We start from the raw sequence: 24,545 nt of genomic DNA, 5'->3' as shown, positions 1-24,545 counted from the left end.
CTGGCTTTTTATAGCAGATAAACTTAAAAATATTCTGCATTTTGCATAATTTTAAAAAGTTTAAATGTCTTCAGTATTGAACAGCAGAAATCAGTCTTTCTTGTCCGACGTGGTTAAGTAAACAAAACAAAACAAAAAAAACAGCGGTCGACAGCGCCGTAAACAACGGTAGACTGATGGGTAATAAGCGAATGAATAATGCAGAAAACAGATTTGAGATGGGAAACTGTTCTTGAAGTACACAGAGAGAGAGAAAGAGAGAGAGAGAGAGAGAGAGCTGTGCATGAAGTGTGATTTTTATCGTGGTGGAAGCAAAACAGCAAAAGTAAGAGGGAATTAATGGTGATGTTTATCAAATGTGAAGCGTGGTTTGCTGCTGGTTCAGTGAATTTTGGTCGTGTACCTGCTCTCATTTACTGTTTGGTGGTTGTTGAAATAGTTTTATGAGCTTTAACCTGAGATTCTGGTGTTTCTGGTAAAATAAGTTTATATTTAAATGTCGATTCAGGATTTAATGAATCGATATCGCTTTATTCAAGCTACTCACCTCTCTCTATCCGCCTGCACTTTCAAACATACACACGAAGGACTACGGGAATATCTGGACCATGACCAATCAGAGAGGCCCCGCCTCTGACTGTCTCTGATTGATTTAGACCACGATAGGGGCATAATGTGTGTCTTTTAGAGTTGCGGAGGTTTTTTTTGTTTGTTTGTTTGGTTTTTTTTGTTACTCAAAAAGTTGGTCGCACCGGTGCGACCTAAGATTTTTTTTTTAGTTGCACCATTGAAAAATTTGGTCGCATTTGCGACTAAATTGGTCGCACTCTAGAGCCCTGGAATACAATTTATGGAGCGCTATAACAGGAAAATTGTCATAGTAAGATCAAAGATATTTAAAATACACCAAAAAAGATAAATATTATAATGATTTTTCATTAATAAGGAGAATACCAACAGTATACATCAGTGGGTGATTCAATAACAAGTAACAGAGAAAATAAATCACCAGTAGTGCCATTTTGTTTAACTTTTAGCCTCTCCTAGGTCACTCTTTCATTTTTTACAGCACACTTATTAACCATTGATTTACTGATCAATGTCTCCATTCTTGATTCATGTGTCTCATTACCATCAAGCTGTCTCCTCTGGGGCTTAAACATTAGGTCAATGTAGAATTGGTACAAAAAGTCCTTCAGTTTCTACTAGAGCATGAGCGAGTTGTTATTTTTTTAACAGCCATCTTGAAACTGAAGTCGGGGTTGTAGCTGCTTTTAATGACAGGTGTCTCAAACTAGGCAGCTACAGCTGATCGGTGTTGGTGCTTTCTGGAAGATATTATTACAAATAATCCATCCTGCTGCAAGGTAGAGTTGTTGGTTAGCGTACTAACCAAGCTTGCTACCTTGAGCTGAGCTAATATGTTAGCCCTCCAGCCTCTGGCCACTCCAAAACACAATCTGTCCAAAGCTATGAAGAGTTTAAAACTAATGTGTGACCTTTTCATCAAGGTCGCTATGTTTATCTTTTATATACAGTCTATAATTAGCACCAGAACATTTGTTGGCTTGAGAGCGAGCGATTTTTGTTAGCTGATAGCAGCTATACAAAAAAAGTGAATTCTTAGCTAAACTATGGAGGTGTCCAAATTCGTAGACTCCGCCAAATATGGTCGACAAATGCGTCCTCATTTTCCCCAGAATATCCCAGAATTCATTGTACGGCCCAGCCAATTCCAGTTTCCAATAATGGCGGACGCTACTTAGTTGTAATATTACTCTTATTACTCTTTCACTTTTAAGATATTTTCAGGCGAGAATGTAGCTGTGTAAAGTTCAAATATCTGCTTGGTTTATCACAATGTCACATATTTGCAAAAGTGCTCCGACATTTTAGGAGACATCTGTTACCCACCAGCTCGATAGCTCGCCGGGAGCTCGAGGGTCACTAGAGCCGCTGAGAATGGCAAACTCCCGACACATGGTTTTCAGACCCCCACAGTCTTTCGCTACTCAGGTTAAATGTGATATATAAGTCACTTAATAACTTAAAAATGTTATTGTTTGTTTTTATTTCAATGTTTTATTTGTTCCTGAGTAAATCGGTTTGGCTGAGATTAAAGTTCTAGTTTTCACACAGCTAAATAAACATCAAACAGAAAACTGATTAAACAGAAGTGTGAGATGGTCGAGAGTTTACTCCTGTGTCCTGTTATATTTTAGATAGAAAGGAGCAGACAGCTAAACTCCACCGAGACAGCTGGTGACGCAAATCTGAAGGCTGGACCGTCCAATTTCACAGCCGCTCACTTCTGGCCTACCCGGCCCACGTGGACCGCTAAGGCCGGGTCCTCAGGAGGATACAGCCTATGAATTTGAACACCCCTTAAGCAGTGGCGGAGTGGTGGGGTGGGGTGGCTTGCTGGGCTTAAGCCCGGGTCGTTTTTTAAGAAGCCCGGGGTCTTTTGGAGTGTAATTTTTTCATAGTTAGATGCCTGGCTGACAACTGTATAAAACAAAAACTACACACAGTATTCGAAGCACATAGTGCACACTGTGGGAATTTATGACTGTGCGTAAATCCCCCCTAATATTGGTATGATCCGAGCTCAGACACTGAGCGAGGGGGCGGGGGGAGCTGCTGCCTACGAGTGCGCTGTTGGAGAAGCGCAGGGAGGCAGACAGAGGAGAACTGAAGTTTGACCAGGTACCGAAGTAAATCATCCGTACTGTACAAATAATGTAAATATGACGGTGAATCACAAAAGATTGATATCAAACTGATCACTTGACCCATATTACGTTACTTTCTCTTCACGTGAATCAACAAACGGCGAAATGAAAAGCGGAACAACAACAATGCTGTTTCTTTAGAGAGTCTTAGCTTACATGTGTGTTTATTTCATATTTTCAGTTGTTACCCTCCACGGCTAAATAAATCGGTTTCAGTAATGCACTGATATACAAGAATGGACATAAGGAGCTTCTTTCAAAGAAAAAGCTCAGGTAGATGTTATTTTATATATTATGCTTTGTATGTTGTTCAGTATATTTCTATGCAAAACAAGAGGAACTTCAACACAGCAGTACATTCACAGTTGAAACCAGATATTTACATACACTTTATGGAAAACATAAGAACATGTTTTTACTGTACAACAACAATTTAGAGTAAACTTGTTTTGTTTTGGTTAAATAAATATTGAAATATCTTTTGAATTAGTTAAATGTCAGAATAAAGAGAGACAGAGCTTCTATTTTTTATCACTTTCATCAAATTTAGGAGTACATATACACTAAGTTTATTGTTAATTAATAAGAAAACTGCAGACGATTCCATTCTGAGCTGAAGAAGCTTCTGATTGGTTAGTAGAGTCCATGTGAGTAAATTGGTGGCACAGCTGTGGATGCATATAAGGCAAAACACAGAGCCTGTTTCTGTGACATGGGAAAATTAAGAGATGTCAACCAAAACACCAGGAACAGAACTGTGGAGCTCCATAAGTGTGGCTCAGTTTGAATACAATTTGGTGCCGTTTACAATTAAGAAATACAGACAGTTTCTCTCTTTACTCTTAAAGTTAACAAATATGTTTTTTATATTTATCAATCTAAAAAAAATAAACATTTAGTCTGATTTGATGTTACAATTAAAAAAGTGTTTTTATCTGAAGAGTATTTAAACATCTGGTTTCAACTGTATATTTGATGGTGTTGGTGTTTGAGAGAGAGAGAGAGAGAGAGAGAGAGAGAGAGAGAGAGAGAGAGAGAGAGAGAGAGAGAGAGAGAGAGAGGAACAGAGAGAGAGAGAGAGAGAGAGAGAGAGAGAGAGAGAGAGAGAGAGAGAACAAGAGCAGGTGAGACACACATGTTAGTCAAATGGTTGTTTACCAAAAGTATCACCGTTAGGTTTGTTATTTTTCAGATTCTATATTTATTAAGTTTTGCAGGCTTGTTTGCACAACACGGCTAAATAATTATATAAACGTTTCTGAATCTAAATAGTGGACTTTGGTAGAATTAAAAAATAAGTGTAGTGCAGGTCTATGATGATTTTTAGTGCTACTATCATCTAGTTCTGATTACGATTCTGTTTTGGTTAAGTCCTAAGTACTCCTGATTTTGAACTGTTGTAGTCCTGTTTTAATTCCGGATCAGTTCTGGGTCTGGTTGAATTTGGGTTTAGTCTGTGTGTCTTGATACAGCCCCGACTTTGTTCTGCCTCGCTGCTTAATTATAAAAATAGTTTAAGGTGTCCTGCATATGTGAAATATATATATTTTTTCTTATATGAAGTCATTCTTTCTTTTGAACAAAACTCAAAACAGAGCCTATTAATCCCCCCCCCAATCCCACATGCATACTACCCTTTAGGGCTAAGCCCCAGGTGTATCAAATGTCTGCCTCCGCCTCTGCCCTTAAGACTGATGATTTGACTGAAAAGCTAATGTTTCAGTGTATCTGCTGTTTGCCACTACATCATAAAAGTATGAAAATGAAAACGATGGTTAATCCCAGCCTCAGTTTGGTTAAGCTTAAGAACCAAACTCATGACAACTCAGTACAGCTTAGGAAGCTTCCACAGAGTCACGTCATTTAAAAAGGAGCCTTGGCTGACGAGCTTGTGCTGATGTGGGTGGGTTGGGCTTACACTCTGCGGGGAGGACAGGGACACGGGAAGGACCAGCAGCAGGACAAAGGTCAGGGCCTGGCAAAGAGTCAGCTTCCTAGAGACAAAGAGAGAAACAAACCCCGTCAGTCGCTTGGTGACGTCGCCCTTTGCTGTTTCACACATCAGATACACATGAATGAAGAGCTGCAGAAGTAAAGATGTACATGTTGTTGCAAACATGTTTGAGCAGGAGACAGAGAAGACAAAAGAGGATAGAGGAAGAAAAGGCACTGCTGACACTTCAAACAGACGAGGTCTTTAGGTCAGTGATAATATACACAAATAAGCTGCCATACTACCCTGAACCCCTGAGGGCAGCAGCCAAGGTCAGGAATGTCCCCCGATTCAGTAAGTATCATTCGTTCCCCCCACCCTACTCCCCCAACTCACCCCCACAGTATCATATTAACTCCCACAGATTCTGAGAGGTGGTGACTGCCCGCCTTGCTGTCCCACCACTCCCCTCGCCTTACCTCCCACTCAGCTGCTGACCTTTAGCATCAAATAATCCACATGAAACCTTTTCTTTTCTCTGCTGGCATCAACTCACTGTACATTCAATTTTAGCCTTAACAGATAATTTTGTTGATGATGGATTTCTTGAATATATCAGGTACCAATAAGGCTGAACTAAATATGTTCAGATGACCTGTTTGCTTGAATAGATCAAGTCTTTCTGAAGGTGGCAAGTCGTAATTCAAGAATTGGAGCTGACCAAGTTAGAATTCAGACAAAGATGGTGACAGAACTGACATTGATGCTTGTTTTTTGTAGTTTCTTTTTTTGCAGTATTTGATCATTTTATTTGGCACAGATACAAACATTTTGTTTTTTAAACCCTTTTATCTCACACTGTCTGACTTTGTCTGACTCAGTCGTCAGTACAGCAACCTGCTCAAGCATGAAGGTACACTGTTTGACAAAACTGTACTGACTCAAAGTCGACTTATGTACTTTTCTGGATTATTCAACCATATCCCCCAGCCTGTCTTCATCCACTTTAAGCACTTTTAGGACTTCTAAGAATTACATCTTGAACTTAATTCGACATAAACAAGAGCAACAGTGACATCCTTTTAGGGTGAAAATAAGTAAATTGGAATTTATTTCAGATTGTTTCTAAATTGTAATGTAATATTAACGTGAAATGTAATATTTGAACCCAGGATTTCCACTAGAGATTATTTTAATCTTCTGAATGATTTTGTAATGAACAACCCACAGATGTGCAAAGCTTGATCAGACTTACATTTAGTAAATGACGCTGACCTTACAAATCTGAAAATGACAGGTTTAACCACTGAATAAATGAATATATTTTTAATTCAAAAGCAATTCTAGGTAACTGCAGTAACACCACTGTGAGGCGGTGAGATTCTACCAGATAAAGTCTCTGTTGAGCTTCACGGTGACTGTGTTTTCTGCCTCATCTCTTTCCTTACCTCCAGGTTAAACTCAACAATGACACATCCATCCTCTGATTCACCAAAGGATGACTGCTTTCTTCTGAGAAGTCTCAGTGATTCTGGGAAAAGCTCTTTGATTGCTTCCTTGCGCTGCTTTGTAGACAGTCACAGTGTGTCATACTTTTGAGTGTTTTGTGATGGAACATTTTTATTTTCATTAAGACAAGTCGACAAAATAAAAATGCCAGACAGATTTCATTTGTGAAGGGCAACTCAATATCCTCCATTTCTTTACTTGTGCCCTCTCCCCCCACATTTCAGCTCATCTAGCTCTCTCCCCTGATCATAAACACTGAGCTGCTCTAAAGCTTTTGGAGTTGGCTGTTGGCTCAGTCCCAGGTCAGTAGGTTGCCCTGTCCAATTAAACGATACACATCTCGCTACATCTCCCTCACACTTGGCTGGGCAGCCCTTCCCTTCGGAGACTCGGCTGCTGTCCTGGCCTTACATGGGAGAATTCTTATCAGAGGAAAAGAGAAGGTCGCAGTGACCGAAAGAGGAGAACATTAATCACAATTAAAGGAAGAGGCCGTCACAATTTTATATACATTTCCACTGTGTGCACAGCTTAAGAGCCACTAGATTTGCAAGTTTGGTGTTTTTAACATCAAATCATACACTTGTACTATCCATTCGTCCATCTATTCGCTTCCGCTTATCCTTTTCAGGGTCGCGGGGGGCGCTGGAGCCTATCCCAGCTGTCATAGGGCGAGAGGCAGGGTACACCCTGGACAGGTCGCCAGTCTGTCGCAGGGCCAACACACAAGGACAGACAACCATTCACACTCACTCGCACATTCACACCTAGTGGCAATTTGGATTATCCAATTAACCTATCCCCACAAGCTGCATGTCTTTGGACGGTGGGAGGAAGCCGGAGTACCTGGAGAGAACCCACGCAAACACGGGGAGAACATGCAAACTCCACACAGAAAGACCCTGGCCTGATGGTGGAATTGAACTCAGGACCTTCTTGCTGTGCGGCAACAGTGCTAACCACCGTGCCACCGTGCTGCCTTGTACACTGGTACTGAACAATATTAAATCCATATTAGTCATTGTTTGTATGTGACACGCCACATCACACAGAAACATCCACATGGAAAGCAAAACAAGGCTTTCTTTTGTTTGTTTTTTAACTGCTCTGTTAAGCCAAATTGTGGATGGATTATCTCAGTTGTTCTCCTGACTGAAGTTTGGTCCGTTTACAGCATCCTGCCATGATTTACATTTGTCCCTGACCTGAAAGTTTGGACCTGGAAACGGCTAATGATTTTAGATTTAAAGACCAGATACTGCATGGAAACACACTTCCTCTAACCGTGCCAATAAAGCACAGTCACCAATACTTCTTTACCACAACAACCTGTGTGGTCAGTGAGGACACTGGAAATAAATTTTGATTCGTTTTGTCACTACTACCCCTGCATGCTTATGCCAGTGACATGTAATGAGCATGTATTGATTTTAGGTAGCTATCTAACATTAACTGATAAGCTCTTTTCAATGCTTAGTACTTTAGTTAGTACTTTTGCACCAGCACGATAAGCCCCAAAGAGCTATTAGCCAGAAACTTGGCGTGTCTCAACATGGTGTGAGTGTGTCTTTCAGGGACAAAAGAAGATGTGCCAGTAAACAATATCAATCATGGATTGGCCTCCCCAGAGCCTGGAACTCAACTTTATTGTAAAGTGGGATCACCTTGACAAAGAACAACAACAAAAAAAAGCAAAACAAAAAAATGCAGCCAACATCCAAAGATACATTTTGGGTGTTCTTCGGGTGGCTTGGAGAACTATTCCTAAAGACCACTTTTAAAGAAATTACAAGTAGATTTGCCTACAAGAGTTCAAGCTGTGTTGAATAAAGATGGTCATACCAAATATTGACTTTCAGGCTTGTTATAATTGTATAAACTCTGTTTTTGCCTAATTTTGTATTATGTAAATATTTCTCTTTTTCCTAGCTAAGTATAAAATAATGAGGGTTGGCAGGTTACTACGGGCCATTTGATCCTTATACACCCGCTGGAAGAGCTTGGTCTCAACAAGCGCTGGACTCATAAGTTTTATGGTCTGAATTTCTAGGCGTAACAACTTGGGTGGTGTCATAATCTCGTTTCTGCTTTTCGTAGGTGATGTGGTTCTGTTGGCTTTATCAGGTGGTGGGCTCCAGGTCACAATGGAGCGGTTCACAGCCGAGTGGGAAGTGGCGGGAATGAGAATCAGCACCTCCCAGTCTGAGGCTATGGTCCTCAGCCGGAAAAGGGTGGAGTGCCCACTCTGGGTCAGGGACAAGTGAGGAGTTTAAGCATCTCGGGGTCTTGTTCACAACTGAGGGGAGCAGAAGATTGACAGAGATGTGCAGTGATGTGGACGCTGTACTGTCGTGGTGAAGAGAGAGCTGAGGGTGAAAGTACCAGTTAACCTACGCCCCTACCCTCACCTATGGTCACGAGCTGTGGGTAGTGACAGAAAGAACGAGATCGCGAATAAAAGCGGCAGAAATTAGCCAAAGGAAATTAGCGGAATGGTTGCTGGCCTCTCCCTTAGAGATGGGGTGAGAAGTTCAGCCATCGGGAGGGGCTCAGAGTAGAGCTGTTGTTCCTCCACATCGAATGGAGCCAGTTGAGGTGGTTCGGGCATCGGACAAGGATGCCTCCTGGGTGAGGTGTTCCGGGCATGTCCCACTGGGAGGAGGCTTCGGGGAAGAGCCAGGACACGCTGGAGAGATTATATCTCTCGGCTGGCCTGGGAACGCCTTGGTGTTTCCCCGGACAAGCTGGAGGAGGTGGCAGGGGAGAGGGAGGTCTCCCTCCACCCTGCCTCAGCTGCTGTCCCTGCGACCTGATCCCAGCTAAGCGGAAGAAGATGGATGGTTGGCTCAAGAATTTCGCACAGCATATATAATTGATTTCTTTCCAAAATGGCAGTCATCCATGAAAATGCGTACATGTCTTTGCACTGTAGGTTTTATTCTGGTAGAACAGGACAGATTCTCCACCAGATACATGTAATCATCATCAAAGTGGAGCTCTAAATGCGACTGCACTGTTTTTAAGATTTGAATCTCTGTACAAGGATCACGAGAGCCCAAAACGTGTTTGTAATTCATTCCCATATCTTTGAGTATTTGAGAGTGAAAACAAACAGGCCTGTGCTGCAGTTCTGTGCTGTGTCCTGGGCGGGACAGATGTTTTTATGGGTGTGTTTTTCCTATAATAAATCAATTAGCAGGCTTGTTTTAGACATGTAATCCACTTTGAGCTTGCATTAATCTTCTTCTTTTTAACTCAGTTAGTTCCAGTTTGAATGGAGCTGCATGAGAAATGAGGGATTGCACAACAAAAAGAGAATAAAAATGTAATCCTTCATATCATGCACTATATGCAAACCATTTGTTGGGGAATGAAGTATAATATACATGCAAGAAAGAAAACAGAATGTTGTTTGCTAAATGGTTTGTTGTGATCCAACCCTCCCCTTTCTTCACTGCCTTTCAAATCCAGGCTCACAAGGAGGCTGAAGCTTCTCCCAGCTGTCAAGGGTGAGAGGCAAAGTATATATGCTGAATATGCTGCCCGTTATCAGAAGGCTGACACACAGACACACCCATTCACACTTACAGCCAATTTACAATAATAAACACATTTTCTCAGTGACAATATTTGTTAAGAGAACTGCTTTTTTATTATGTTCATTAAAAAGAATCATCAGTTTTCCAGAGATAAGCAACACTTACTCATTTATGAATGAGCATGGTTTCACAAAAACAACATTATGTGAATGTAGATCGATGAAGGAACCCACAAAACTGAGTCATTTCTCAAGTTTCACTTGATCTTTGGCTGCTGTTGTTGAACATGAAAAGATCAGCAGCAGCGACTGACTGGTTGGCCCCCTCACTGCAGGGGCCTGCACAGAGGTGAGCAGGAGTCAGCCCGCCTCCTCCTGCTCTCATTAAGACTATAGCAGCACATTAGCGAATAGCTGCAGGGCAGGGGGAGGGCAATGGCTCTAATCAACGTGAGACTAGTTTTTTATTTGGACTGACATTAGTGGAGCTCATGACTTTAGAAAAAGACCAAAAAGCACAAAGAATTTTTAAACAAATGACGAACAGGATATGGCTAAAATCATCAAGCAGCTGTGCTTTTATTCAAAAAGAGTAAAGCTAATAAACCAGGCTAGAGATAAACACGGTATATCATTTATTACGTTGAACTTTACATTAGAAGTTACGACTCATTTAATCTAAAAACGGTGGGTAAATTAGATCAGCTGCTGCTTGAATATATTTAAGCATCATATTTTCCAACATTACAACAATATAACACATGGTGTAATTTACTTTATAACTAGTTTACTTGTCAGATTACTATCTATGTTTTGGTGAAATTGAACCCAACTTTCACTATTAACTAAAAAGAAAAACATTTCAACAATCAATTAAATGTCCGACCATTTATTGACCATTTCAAATGTGAACATTTGCTACAGTTGGTACAGTAAGTAGTAAGTAAGTAAGTAAAGTTTATTTATATAGCACCTTTCACAGACATATGTCACAAAGTGCTTTACAAGGTAAAAACATAATACAGTCATAAAATACACCATGAAAACCCTGGTCTAATTAAAAGCTTTTTGAAATAAAAATGTCTTTAGCTGCTTTTTGAAGGTCTCCACCGAGTCCAAACCCCGTAGAAGTAGGGGAAGTGCATTCCACAATCTGGGTGCAACAGCTTGGAAAGATCGGTCCCCTCGGGTTTTAAAACGAGTGTGGGGGACCACTAAAAGGTTTTGGTTTGCTGACCTCAGGTTACGAGTGGAGGTATGTGTATGAATCAGATCAGCAATGTAGGGGGGGGGGGGGGGGGGGGGGGGGCTGTCTCTGTAATGCTCTAAAAGTTAAAACTAGAATTTTAAAATGGAACCTGAATCTGATTGGTAGCCAGTGCAGCGACATTAAAACAGGGGTCATATGAGCACCCTTGTTCGAGCGGGTCAGTAGCCTCGCTGCAGAGTTTGCAGGGTTTAGCTGTAAGCAGTTATTGTTCAACCATTGTTTAATGTTGGTTAAACAGTCAATCAGATTGGAGAGCTTATGAGCTTCAGCAGGCTTAAACGAATAATGTAGCTGAATATCGTCAGCAAAAAGATGATAAAATACTTCAGGAAACTGCTGTATTATCTGACTTAAAGGAAGAATGTATATTAAAAACAGAATAGGTCCCAGCACAGAGCCCTGAGGAACTCCACACAACAACTCTGTAGATTCCGACATGATCTGGTCTGCAGACACACTAAAACTCCTTTCAGATATATAAGATGAAAACCAGTCTAGAACAGAGCCAGACATCCCAACCAGGTCTCTCAGTCTGTTTATCAGGATGGGTGGCTGTAGCTCAGGTGGCAGAGCAGGTCAGCCACTAATCAGAAGGTCGGTGGTTTGATCCCAGGCTGCGTCCTGGCTGCATGCCAAATATCCTTGGGCAAGATACTAACCCCATGTTTGCCTACTGGTGGTGGTCAGAGGGCCCGGTGGTGCCAGTGTCCGGCAGCCTCGGCTCTGTCAGTGCGCCCCAGGGCAGCTGTGGCTACAATGTAGCTTGCCATCACCAGTGTGTGAATGGGTGAATGACTGAATGTAGTGTGAAGCGCTTTGGGGTCCTTAGGGACTGAATAAAGCGCTATACAAATGCAGGCCATTTACCATTTATGGTATGGTTGACTGTATCAAAGGCTGAGGTGAGGTCTAACAAGACTAGGACTGTGTATTCTCCGGAGTCTGCTGACATCATAATATCATCAGTAACTTTCAGTAGTGCTGTCTCAGTGGAATGCAATTTACGGAACCCAGATTGAAAACGGTCATGGATGTTATATTTCTCCAAGTATGCCGTAAAGTGGACAGCTACTGCCTTTTGACATAAATGGGAGTTTGGAGATAGGTCTTAAATTTTGAAGTAGTGTTGGGTCCAGGTTGGGTTTTTTGAGCCTTGGTTCCACAATGGCATGTTTAAAAAAGCTGGGGAACACCCCAGTCTGAAGAGAAACATTAAAAAGGTTCACAACCCAAGGACCAATGGTGTCAAAGGCATTAATAAAAAGCTTAGTGGGGATAATGTCTGAGGGGCTCTCGGACGGCTTCATTTTGTCAACCAGGGCTGCTATTTCATCATATGTTACTGTTGTAAAAGTCGACCAGGAGTACAAAGGGAGTGCCTGACTCGGAGAACAAGAAAGCTTTGGGGAGATTTTAGCATTGATGTCATTAATCTTATCAACAAAAAATCGGAGGAGTTTATTAACATCTACTTTAGAGTGTACATCTAAAGGTACCACATCTGGGGAGACAATAGCACTAACTTTGTCAAAAAGAAACTTGGGATTTCTCTTGTTTTTTGTTATGAGTCTAGAAAAATATTCTGATCTAACAGTTCTCACTGTGTCATTTAAGGAGAGCATGAGATCTCGAAGATGGAGCCTGTGTACGTCAAGTTTGGTTTTCTTCCATAGTCGTTCTATTTTGCGGCATATTCTCCTTAAGTTTAAGATAGACTCATTTATCCAAGGGCATGTCTTCTTTTGTAAAGCCGAGCTTGTTTTAATAGGTGCCAGTTGATCCAAAATGGATGTGCATTCCCTATTAAAAGACTGAATAAGAACATTTACATCGTTTCCGGTAAAAAGTGGAGACCTGTCAAACATAATGGAGAACCTCTCAGCAGTAGTCTCAGTTATTATGCGTCTATGAGTTTTTAACTTCACAGGCGTCTGTTTAGAGCTAAAATTAAGTTCAACAAAGATACAGTTATGATCACTCAAATGTACATCCTCAGCAAACACATTGCCAATGTTGAGGCCAAAGGAAAAAACAAGGTCCAAGGTATGGCCTTTTACATGGGTTGGACCGGAGACATGTTGGACAAAGTTAAAAGACTCGGATATAGATAGAAGTTCAGCTGCAGAGTTAGATGAGGCATCATCAATATGAATGTTAAAATCCCCAAGAATTAAAACTTTCTCCAGCTTGATAATAGAAGATAAGAAGTCCATAAAATCCTTTAAGAACTCAGTAGCAGGGCCAGGAGGGCGATAGACTAAAACACAATGAAAGATGTTCGTAGAGCCCACCTTAATTGTTTGCGACTCAAAGAAAGAATAGTTTTCAGTTTGCATACCTCTGCAGGTGAAACTGTCCTTAAAGACAACAGCAAGACCTCCACCACGGCGACCTAAACGGGGGGCGCCCAAGTAAGAGCAGTCCTCAGGACGCAGTTCGTTTAGGTGAATAAATTCGCCATCCCTCTGCCATGTTTCGGTGAGAAACAGAAAGTCCAGGCTTTTCCTTGTGAAGAGCTCATTCAGAGAGAAGGATTTGTTTCAAATCAAATCAAATCAAATCACTTTTATTGTCACATCACATGTGCAGGTACATTGGTACAGCACATTTGAGTGAAATTCTTGTGTGCGAGCTTCACAAGCAACAGAGTTGTGCAAAATACAATAATGTAAACAAGCAAAATACAAGAATGGCTACATCTGAAACTAATAAATATATGTACAATATATAATAGTATATGCATTTCTGGATGTGTATACTAAATATTTTTCTACGTGTGTGTGTGTGTGTGTGTGTGTGTGTGTGTGTACACATATTTTACAAATTAAATAGAGTAAACAATAAATAAAATATATAAAATAAAATATACAGAGTGAGACATGTGCAAAACAGTGGCGTTATTGTACAGTATGGAGTGCATAATGTTGAAGTTCCAGTAGTGAAGCTGAGGTGTCTATGACGTGTTCAGCAGTCTGATGGCCTGATGGAAAAAGCTGTCTCTCAGTCTGCTGGTACGGGACCGGATGCTGCAGAACCTCCTTCCTGATGGAAGTAGTCTGAACAGTTTATGGCTGGGGTGACTGGAGTCCTTGATGATCCTCCCCGCTTTCCTCAGGCACCGCTTCCTGTAGATGTCTTGGAGGGAGGGAAGCTCACCTCCAATTATCCGTTCAGAGCACCACACTACTCGCTGGAGAGCTTTGCAGTTGTAGGCGGTGCTGTTGCCATACCAGGTGGTGATGCATCCAGTGAGAATGCTCTCAATGGCACAGTGATAGAAGGTCCTGAGGATGCGGGGGCTCATGCCGAATCTTTTCAGTCTCCTGAGAAAGAAGAGGCGCTGCTGCGCCTTCTTCACTGTTTTGTTTGTGTGTACTGACCACGTAAGATCCTCAGCCAGATGTACACCAAGGAACCGGAAGCTGCTCACTCTCTCCACAGCAGCGCCGTTGATGGTGATGGGGGTGTGTACTTCTCTGCACCTCCGGAAGTCCACTATCAACTCCTTTGTCTTTGCGACGTTGAGGGTGAGATGGTTGTCTTGACACCAGTGGGTCAGGGCGCTGACTTCCTCCCTGTAAGCCGTCTCATCACTGTTGGTGATAAGACCCACCACTGTAGTGTCGTCCGCAAACTTCACAATGATGTTGGAGTTGTTAGTGGCCGTGCAGTCGTAGGTGTAGAGTGAGTACAGGAGAGGGCTCAGTACACACCCCTGTGGAGCACCAGTGTTCAGTGTGATGGGGGATGAGGTGATGCTGCCCAGTCTGACCACTTGGCGTCTGTCAGACAGGAAGCTAAGGATCCAGCTGCAGAGGGAGCTGCTCAGTCCTAGATCCTGCAGTTTCCTGTCCAGCTTCGAGGGAACGATGGTATTGAATGCTGAGCTGTAATCTACAAACAGCATTCTCACATACGTGTCTCTCTTCTCCAGGTGTGACAGGGCAGTATGTAGTGTCAGGGCTATGGCATCATCAGTGGACCTGTTGTGGCGGTATGCAAACTGTAGAGGGTCCAGTGAGTCGGGTAGTGCAGAGCAGATGAAGTCCCTGACCAGCTTCTCGAAGCATTTGCTTACGATGGGGGTCAGGGCTACAGGTCGCCAGTCGTTCAATGAGGAGATGGTGGAGGATTTGGGTTCAGGGACGATGGTGGCCATTTTGAAGCAGGCTGGGACTACAGACAGAGAGAGGGAAAGGTTGAAGATGTGCGTGAACACTCCAGCCAGCTGAGCCGCGCATGACTTGAGGACGCGGCCGGGAATCCCGTCCGGACCAGTAGCTTTGCGTGCGTTCACCTTCCTGAAGCACCTCCGCACATCCTCCTCAGACACAGTGTGCGCACTGACGTCATCCGCGGTGCGCACACTGTCCGGTCTCATGGTGTTCGCTGTGTCGAATCTAGCGTAGAATACGTTTAGATCCTCACACAGAGAGGCCATGGTATTTGTTTGCGATGGAGCGGGCGTTCAAGAGCGCGATCCGATTAAAAGCTGGCAGTGCAGGTTTCCCATCAGCTTGTCGGAGTGGAATTGACAGCAAACACCGTGTCCGCGCGCGAGGTCTCCAGCAGCGCCACGGAACCGGCGGGGCCAACCACCGGTTGTGCGATGCGGGCTGTGAGGGCGCAGCGGTGGGGAGATAATTGGCAAAATCCAGAGCATCAGATGGGCAGGATCCACGCTGTAGTGGCTGCAAGTACGTATTTCCAATCAAATCCGGAAGGGTAACTGGCAGCAGAAACCGTGGACGCCTCCAGACGAGTCGGGAAATCTCCGATCTGTAGGCTCGTCTGATGTGTACCTGGATGCCGGCCCTACAGCCTCTTTTCCTCGATTTCTTCTTGGAATTGCTTAGGGCATGTTTCGCTGGTAGCAAGAAGTAATCCGGTGAGGTGGAAGAGTGCACAAATGGTGGGGGGAAAGTTTTTCTATAACTGTCCCAGTCATCATAAAGACGTTCCATAGAGTCTTTGATGTGGAGCAAGGAAGAACGGTCGTAAATCACAGCAGCATAGCGCCATATATTAAACGTCAGGGCTGATATAAAAGCATAAAATACAATACAGCATAGGCAGGTAGACGGCAAGCCGAGCAAAGGCGCCATCTTCCTGTCACAGTCAGCTCAGTCTGATCAATTACAACCATGAACCATATATAAAAGATGCTAGTCACCATGACATTACCCACTGGTTTTTAAGGCCTCTTGAGAAGCTTCATGTGGAGCGTTTGGCTGTTGCCATACAGATGTTTAAAACAAGACATGATGAGTGAAGAGCAGCTCAAACTGAGAAACTGAGGAACACTGCATGTTTATATGGTACTGACTTATTAATTGGTAGGAAGCCACACCCAAAAGAATACAGTTATTTATCATCTATGTTGCTCTTGGACATGAAACTAACAAACCACAAATCCAATAAGAACGCACTGAGGTTATGTTGCCCTGTCATATATGTATGTGCTCTTAACCTGAAAGGTATAAATACGGAAGTGTGTGTGTAATAAATGGTGGCGCAGAGGAAGGTGTGTCCCTCTGATGTAAAACTCTAAACAACGTGTGTATGGTTTATTCCTCCGTGAGATATGCAAGTTACCACGGTATTTCTGCCCTAAAAAAATGGAACCTCCAACAGGTTATGGGCCCAGAAGGGATGTGGGAAGCCGGTGGAACAGTCTATGCTTCGACGGAGACGAGAGAAACTACGAATTGTGGGAAACAAAGTTCCTGGGATACCTGCGGCTACTTGGGCTAAAGGCTGCCATTCTGAACGGCAATCTTTCAAGCCGTTTGCCATACATGTAACCCACAGTGACAAAGCAATGACATTTAGTGAATTCAAAGCTAAATTAAGAAGCTACGAGAGCACCGAAAAGGCCACATGTTCTGAAGACAATGTGATGAAGGCAAATAACTGGAAGAAAGAGAGAGACAATGCAGAAATCATATGTTACAATTGTGGAAAAGAGGGTCATATAGCACGTGAGTGTTACACAAAGACCGAAAGGAAAGAAAAAAAAGTGAAGCAGTGGTGCGGTTACTGTAAAAGCTCAACGCATAAGGACAGCGACTGTCGCCGACGAAAGAAGATTACTGCTAAACACGTAACCGATGCAGAAGATCATAGTTTCGCGTTCAAAGCTAAAGACTGTGGAAATCAAGGGCTGAAACAGAGAGGCCTAATGGTTGATACAGGGTCCACTTCTCACATTATTACGGACATTCAGAGATTTAAGAGTTTTGATGAGACATTCACACCTGGAAGACACTTCATGGAATTAGCTGACGGGACCAGGACGAGTGGGGGTCGCACTGAAGAGGGGAGATGTGGAGGTCTATCTACAAGACAGCGAGGGACGAAAGGTGAAGGCGACACTGGAGGGAGCACTTTACATTCCCTCTTACCCGCAAGATATCTTCTCGGTTCAGGCGGCGACGGCCAAAGGAGCCTCAGTAACCTTCAAGAAGGGCTGCAACCAGCTTATCCATAAGAACGGGACAAGGTTTAAGATAAGTGAATATGAACGCCTATACTATTTGAACAGTGTTACATCTGATCATTATGTTGACAACGACGAATGCAATGGCTGTCATGATGTAGAAACTTGGCACAAAATCCTCGGCCATTGCAACTATGAAGACTTGGTTAAACTAGAGAACATTACCGAGGGTATGAAAATAAAAGGTAAAGCAAAACATTACCAAGACTGTGAAGTGTGTACAAAAGGCAAATTTATCCAAACCAGGAATAGAGAGCCTGATGAAAGAGCAGAAGAAGCATTAGAGCTAGTGCACACTGACTTAGCTGGACCGATAGAACCAGAAGCTAAAGACGGGTTCAGGTACACGTTAGCATTTACTGATGATTACTCAGGCACAATGTTTGTGTACTTTCTAAAGGCTAAAAGTGACACCGTAAAAGCAACTGAAAAGTTTTTGGCAGACGTCGCCCCCTATGGGCAAGTAAAGAGAATCAGATCAGACAATGGAACTGAATTTACATCTAAAGAGTTTCAGACATTGTTAAATAAAAACACGATAAGGCATGAGACATCAGCGCCGTATTCACCTCATCAGAATGGGACTGCCGAGAGACAATGGCGAACACTTTTTGAAATGGCACGGTGTATGTTGATCGAAAGTAACCTGCCAAAAAGATTATGGACTTATGCTGTTATGACTGCCGCAGTAATTCGTAATAGGTGTTACAACAGACGCACAAAGCAAACCCCTTATTACATGCTGACAGGAAAGAAGCCAGACATGTCGAGGATGGAGATTTTTGGATCAGTTTGCTACGGTTACAGGCACAACAAAAAAAAGTTAGACGCGAGATGTGACGAAGGAGTTTTTGTGGGTTACGATAAAAACAGTCCGTCGTATCTAATCTACTACCCTAAAACAGGACGAGTTCTTAGACATAGGTTGGTCAAGTTCCTCACTAAAAGTGTGGTTGAGCACCAAACCCAGACCACTCAGGTTGATGACAATGGAGATGATGATTTGGCTCCAGGGGACATCTTGAAGTACCCCGCTAGAAAGGACAAAACAGGGAATGACCAGAGATCAGATGAAAGTATGATCCTGGAACCTGAAAGTGACATTCAGGACAATGGCATAAATGATGCACAAAACTCAGACAAACAGAGTGATAGAACAGAGTCTGAACGATATCCCAAACGAAACAGGAGAAGGCCAGATTACCTGAAAGACTATGTCCAAACTGCAGAAGACGACCAAACATCGCTGACTGTAGATTACTGTTACAGGGTGATGTATGACATACCAAAGACTTTTGAAGAAGCTATGCAGTCATCGAACTCTAAGTGTTGGTCAGATGCTATGGAAGATGAAATGAGATCCTTGAAAGACAATAATACGTTTACTTTAACCACGCTGCCAGAAGGTAAAAATGCAGTGGGGGGGAGATGGGTGTATGTGATAAAAGAGAACCCAAATCAGACTAAAACATTTAAAGCAAGATATGTTGCTAAAGGCTATAGCCAAGTCCAAGGCATTGATTACAAAGAAACCTTTTCGCCGACTGCAGATATGACGTCAGTGCGTACGCTGATGCAATTAGCAGTACAGCACAACTTTAAACTCCATCAAATGGACGTGAAGACTGCTTATTTGCATGCCCCAATTGATTGTGAGGTGTATATGCAGCAACCAGAAGGTTTTGAAGTAAAATCAGTCACAGGTGAAAAACTGGTCTGTAAACTAAACAAATCACTATATGGTTTGAAACAATCTGGCAGGAACTGGAATAAGATGTTACATGACCATTTATGTGAAAAAGGTTACAAACAAAATCCTGTAGACCATTGTGTATATTCCAGACAGACAGCGAGTGAGACAGTGATTCTTATCATCTGGGTTGATGATGTAATCATAGCTGCCAACGGTGAGGACGCTATCAGAAACGTGAAACAAATGTTGGATGAGAAATTTAAAATGAAGGATCTTGGTGAGCTCAAACATTTCTTGGGTATTGACTGTATACAAGAGAACCATGAGATAAGACTAAATCAGACACGGTACATCACAAAAATCCTGGAAAAGTTCAAAATGTCTGACTGTAAGCCACGTTCTACTCCTTGTGAACTCAAAAATGATTTTGGTGCACATGGTGAATCAGTTGATTCAGGAAAATATAGAGAATTAGTGGGCAGTTTGATTTACTTAATGACATGTACAAGACCAGATTTGAGTTGGATAGTGAGCAAACTGTCACAATCCCTGTCTGAGCCAAAAGAGCATCATTGGACAGCAGCAAAACATGTATTACGTTACCTTAAGGGGACACTAAACAAAGAGCTGTGCTATAAAAGGATAGAAGGAAACCTAAATCTTATAGCATACAGCGATGCAGATTGGGCCACAGACTTGAGTGACAGGAGAAGTACAACGGGTTATTGTTTTGTACTATCCAAAAATGGGCCAGTGATCTGCTGGAAAACCAGGAAGCAAGCTACAGTAGCTTTGTCAACGTGCGAGGCAGAGTACATGGCGATGGCCGCCACAGTACAAGAAAGCTTATACCTCTCACAGCTACTTAATGGCATGGACATTAAAAGGCAATATTCACCAGTTACCATTCTTGCAGACAATCAAGGTGCAATTGCATTGTCCAAAAATCCTATAAACCGTCAAAGATGTAAACACATCGATATCAAGTATCACTTTATTAGGTCTGCTATAACTGAGAAGGAAGTACAAGTTAAATATTGTGCAACAGAAGACATGGTAGCAGACATCATGACTAAGGCTGTAAGTAAAGTGAAAATAGATGAATTTACGCATATTTTGGTTGGAACATAAAATGTTGATATGTGAATATCATGTAAATATGTATATCATGTAAATGTGTAATGTATACTGTTAAGAGCAAGTGGGGGTGTTGCCCTGTCATATATGTATGTGCTCTTAACCTGAAAGGTATAAATACGGAAGTGTGTGTGTAATAAATGGTGGCGCAGAGGAAGGTGTGTCCCTCTGATGTAAAACTCTAAAAAACGTGTGTATGGTTTATTCCTCCGTGAGATATGCGAGTTACCCCGGTATTTCTGCCCTAAAAAATGGAACCTCCAACAGGTTATACATGAAGTGAATATTAGGGCAGTTTCCTCATACACTTCACCCTCTACTTACCATTAGAAAGAATACAGGGTTAAAGTGCTTCAGTTTTATTTAGCAGTACTTGCTATTATGCTGTAGTATTATTTGTTCTGTGAGTTTAGTCTGTTGTTGCCTGGAGAACATGATGGTGTCATAATATATCCTGCACAATTCAAGCTTTGTGGATATAAATGAGAGGTTATGATACTGAGGTATTATAGGTGCAAAGATGTAGATGGCCTAATTTAACCTGTTAGTAAACTAAAACGGCGGTTGAAGGTGGTTGCTAGGTAGCATCATGTGTTGCCTAGCAACCACATGCCAACAGGTAAGACCCTTGATATAGTTAAGTAAGCGAGGGTGTACATGTGTGCCAGTTTTGGTTGTTCAGCACCTGATCCTCATGCAGTCCTTCTGACAGGCAGTCACCATCTTTTATATACAGTCTATAATTATAATCTATGCTTTTGTGTTTTGTGTCATATTTAACAATGCATAACAACAGCTCTTACACAGTACGCACACCTACACATCTCTCTGTTGACCTTTTTAAGAGTGTCTGTGGAGCAACATCACCTATAACCACAGATGAATCACATGCACTGGCTTCACTGGGCTGTAGATCTGGAATATTGCACATATGCCATCGACAGATCATAAAATTTTGACTTGAAACACTGGTTTGGTCTGGTCTCCTTATGATGACTCACAAAGTGGGTTGCCATGAGCAGTGACTGTGACTTGGCAACAAACCCATATGTAGACAGGTACCTCACCTGTGTCTAACGTCAGCAGGTCTTAAGAAAGGTAAAGTTCTCTGCACTCTCCCCACCCTTACATTGTAATGTGAGTGAACTCACGAACCTTGCCTTAAACACGCCCTAACAGACAGGTAGCTCTCACATTCCCACCCTGCACAAATAAACAACAGCTCCACACAGCTATCATGCAATTACACGGATTCTATTATACCGCTTTGGCTTGATTATGCTGCAGGTGAGAATGTGACCTCTGACCTCCTGGAAGCCGAGAGTCACGTCAACACCGGAGACACCTCAATTCAAGATCTCTGCTCATTTAAATTCTTTGTGTGGGATCTCGGTGTAAGTGTTTCTGTATGGCGCCCTACAAATATCTGCACACCCACCAAGTTTGGAAAAGCAACATGTCTTCCAACCAGAGGCAAGACTTGACCTTTGACCCACCCTGAGATTTAATGACCCAAGACTGACTGGTGGAGGGTCTGATGCTTACGTGGAGCACGCGTTTGAATAAAATGAAAGAACCAGATGTTCAGTCTGAAGCGCCGGATTCCGGCTCTGATCCCTGGATCTGTGCTTACTAAGTAGTCAGTGGCCTTGGTCTGGGTTAGGGTTCGGGACTGTGAGCCTCTCTGAAGACGAGGCAAAAGTCTCTGTGGCTCAGCAGCTGTTTCACTTGAAGATGTAGTAAAAAAAGAAAAAAAGAAATCCAGTATCACTGTTTGTTAACCCTTTAAGACCTACCATAGAACCAAGTCCGCCAGAGCTTATATTATATTTTTACATGCTGTAGTGCCATTTTAGGGAGCATTTCAAGTTGCTATACATCAATACAACCATTATAGCCCAAATTTTAATAATATGTATGCATTAAGTGCATAGTAACTACATAAATTGCAAAAAAGTGCAATAAACTACAAAAAAAACTGACAATCGTTTTTGTTTTTTTAACATATATTTCTAGCTAGAGAAATTTAAGAGGCTTATGCCTCAGAACTGTAAATACAAAAAAGTTGCACAAAATAGTTTCCCACCACAGGAAATTTATTTTGAGTGTCTTCATAGTTTTATTTTTGAAATACACCAATTTTTATATACTGCAGGAAAAACGAAAATAAATATTATAATGCAAATTTGCAAAAAAACAGCATATGCATCAAAATAAACTATTTCCAGCAGTACAATTTGACTTCTAAGCATCCCAAAAACAATACAGAAAGTCATAAAGTCAAACATAACTTTTAAAAACACCAGTATAGGCTGATGAGGCCCTGAAGGTAAAAAACTACATTTCCATGAAAATGACGTCACTTCCGGTTCCGGGCAGGTAATGGCAGACATGCGATCGTTTGCGCTGATGATCTATTCCAAAGTGTTACGAACAGCTGATCGGATCGGTAAACCGTGTTTCTGGAATATTATGTTTTTGTTGCTGCAAGTGGTTTTTATGCAATTTTTGCAAATATGTGGAAGGAAACTGTGACCAAGGACAAGTTGATGGCATAAGATGTAAGTACAACTCCTCCAGTTTCATATGCAAAAAAAATTATTGCGCTAGCTTACGTGGTTGCAGTTCTACCGGGATTTAAAAATAGCTATGCAAAACGGAGCGTGCCCGCTCCCACCGGCTTTAAAGGGTTAAACGCTCAGAGAGGATTGTGGTTAATTGTAAAATAATTATAGATGGCCACTGCCAAAATGTCTAGACTCAACTATGGTGCCTTCCCTTTGTTTGGCTTGCTTTGCTTCACTTGATTTCACTTTGCTCCTTCAACCACAGGGAGAACAACCTTGGTACACCACCATACTTCGGGGATTATGAGATTATCTTTTCACAGCCACTTTGATTGAAGCAGAGCCTCTCAGGTCACCGACAGTCACGGTCTCACAACATGAGAATGTGGAGAGATGCACGCAACTGATGTTGTGATGACATGTGGGCTAAACCCACCATGTTTTAATGGGCTTTTCAAAATGTCTTCTATCCACATAAAGAGTGAAGCCTGTCTTAGATTAAAAAAACATAAACACTAAGTAGACATAAATGTATCCTGAGGGTTGGGAGTCAAGTTTCAAGTCTCTGTCAGATTTTCTACATCATGGATTAAAAACATTAATGATCCAGTGGCAGAAGCTATGATTTAGATCACATCCAGTTCAGTTATTCCTTGTTACCAATCAGTTTTCACATTGTACCACAAAGGTTCATCCTGCTAACAGACAAAAATGTCACATGTCCGCCTTGGACACAAAGAGACTAAAGAGTAAAAGCTTGAGTTCAGATAGACACAAAGAGCAGTAAAGCCTTATCTACCTGGTCCATGACACTAGAAAGCGTCCGTCTGTGGAATGACTGCATGGCTTCATCTTTGTCTCCGACAGAGCCCGTGGGCCGCTGCAGATAAGCCAGTACCTGCTTCAAAGTAACATGGAAAGTGTATAAATGTGAATATCCACAACAGGAAATCATTCAAAGTGGATTCCACCTTCTACCATTTGTTAACCTTCTGTTACTCTCACCTGTGGAAAGACTAGTTTTACATTATAGGAGTTTCTGAGGTTTACTTTAAAAAGTCTTTGATTATTGGCTGAATCTTTCCAAGAAATCGGCACAAGAGACAGCGAGAGTTTACTTTGCTGCTGGATCGATAACAGCATTCCAGTTGTTTGCCTGAACTCAGTGATTGTTCTCAGCTACTGTTTGTACCGACAGAGGAACACAAAGTGACAACAGTGAAAAAGATGAAATGACCAATAAGTGTTTCATTTTAGTTTGCTCTGTTCTGGACGTTGACCAACAAAGTAAGTGAGAGTGCAATGATTGGACATCCTGCCAGCTTCCTACTGCAACGTTGACGTCCTGCGTCCTCCAGCATACTCTGTTCCTTACCTAAACCAAAAATATTATTTCCACTGACGAGGACACATCTGAACCATCTCCCATCCTGATTATCACTCTCATGCCTTGATTTCATTCAAGAAAACATCTTTAATGTGGGTATTTTTGTAGCTGTGGCTGTGATCTGACCTATTTGAGCAGATAATCTGTTTTGTGAATTAAAGTACTATTTTTGCCCTGTCCTTTATTCTTGTCTTAGGTCATTTGGGTGTATCTAAAAACAAAGGGTTTTTTGCATAGAGTTTTAAACTGGGAGAAGCTGTGACTGAGAACTGAGGTACTT

The 24,545-nt window shown here is 42.1% G+C and overlaps 1 protein-coding gene across 3 annotated transcripts in view; it reads right to left on the bottom strand.

The window, feature by feature from the left end:
• adamtsl5 (ADAMTS like 5) overlaps nucleotides 1–24,545 on the bottom strand; it is a 63,731-nt gene that overhangs the window by 32,660 nt on the left and 6,526 nt on the right. For 2 of the 3 annotated variants that reach the window (XR_013909207.1, XM_026149923.2), the window contains exons 2-3: nucleotides 23,678–23,779; nucleotides 4,651–4,726 (exon numbers count right to left, since the gene is read on the bottom strand). Coding sequence is in view for 2 of the 3 variants with exons in the window: in XM_026149923.2 (XP_026005708.2) it covers nucleotides 4,651–4,726; nucleotides 23,678–23,779 (178 nt within the window). In the remaining variant the exon portion in view is untranslated. The remainder of the gene's footprint in view (nucleotides 1–4,650; nucleotides 4,727–23,677; nucleotides 23,780–24,545) is intronic. The other variant, XM_026149984.2, reaches the window with a different exon arrangement.

Source organism: Astatotilapia calliptera, chromosome 1 (assembly GCF_964374335.1).
Source record: "Astatotilapia calliptera chromosome 1, fAstCal68.1, whole genome shotgun sequence".
Taxonomy (NCBI): domain Eukaryota; kingdom Metazoa; phylum Chordata; class Actinopteri; order Cichliformes; family Cichlidae; genus Astatotilapia; species Astatotilapia calliptera.
Note: the sequence above shows the minus strand (reverse complement) of the source record. Positions and strands in the feature narration are given on the sequence as shown.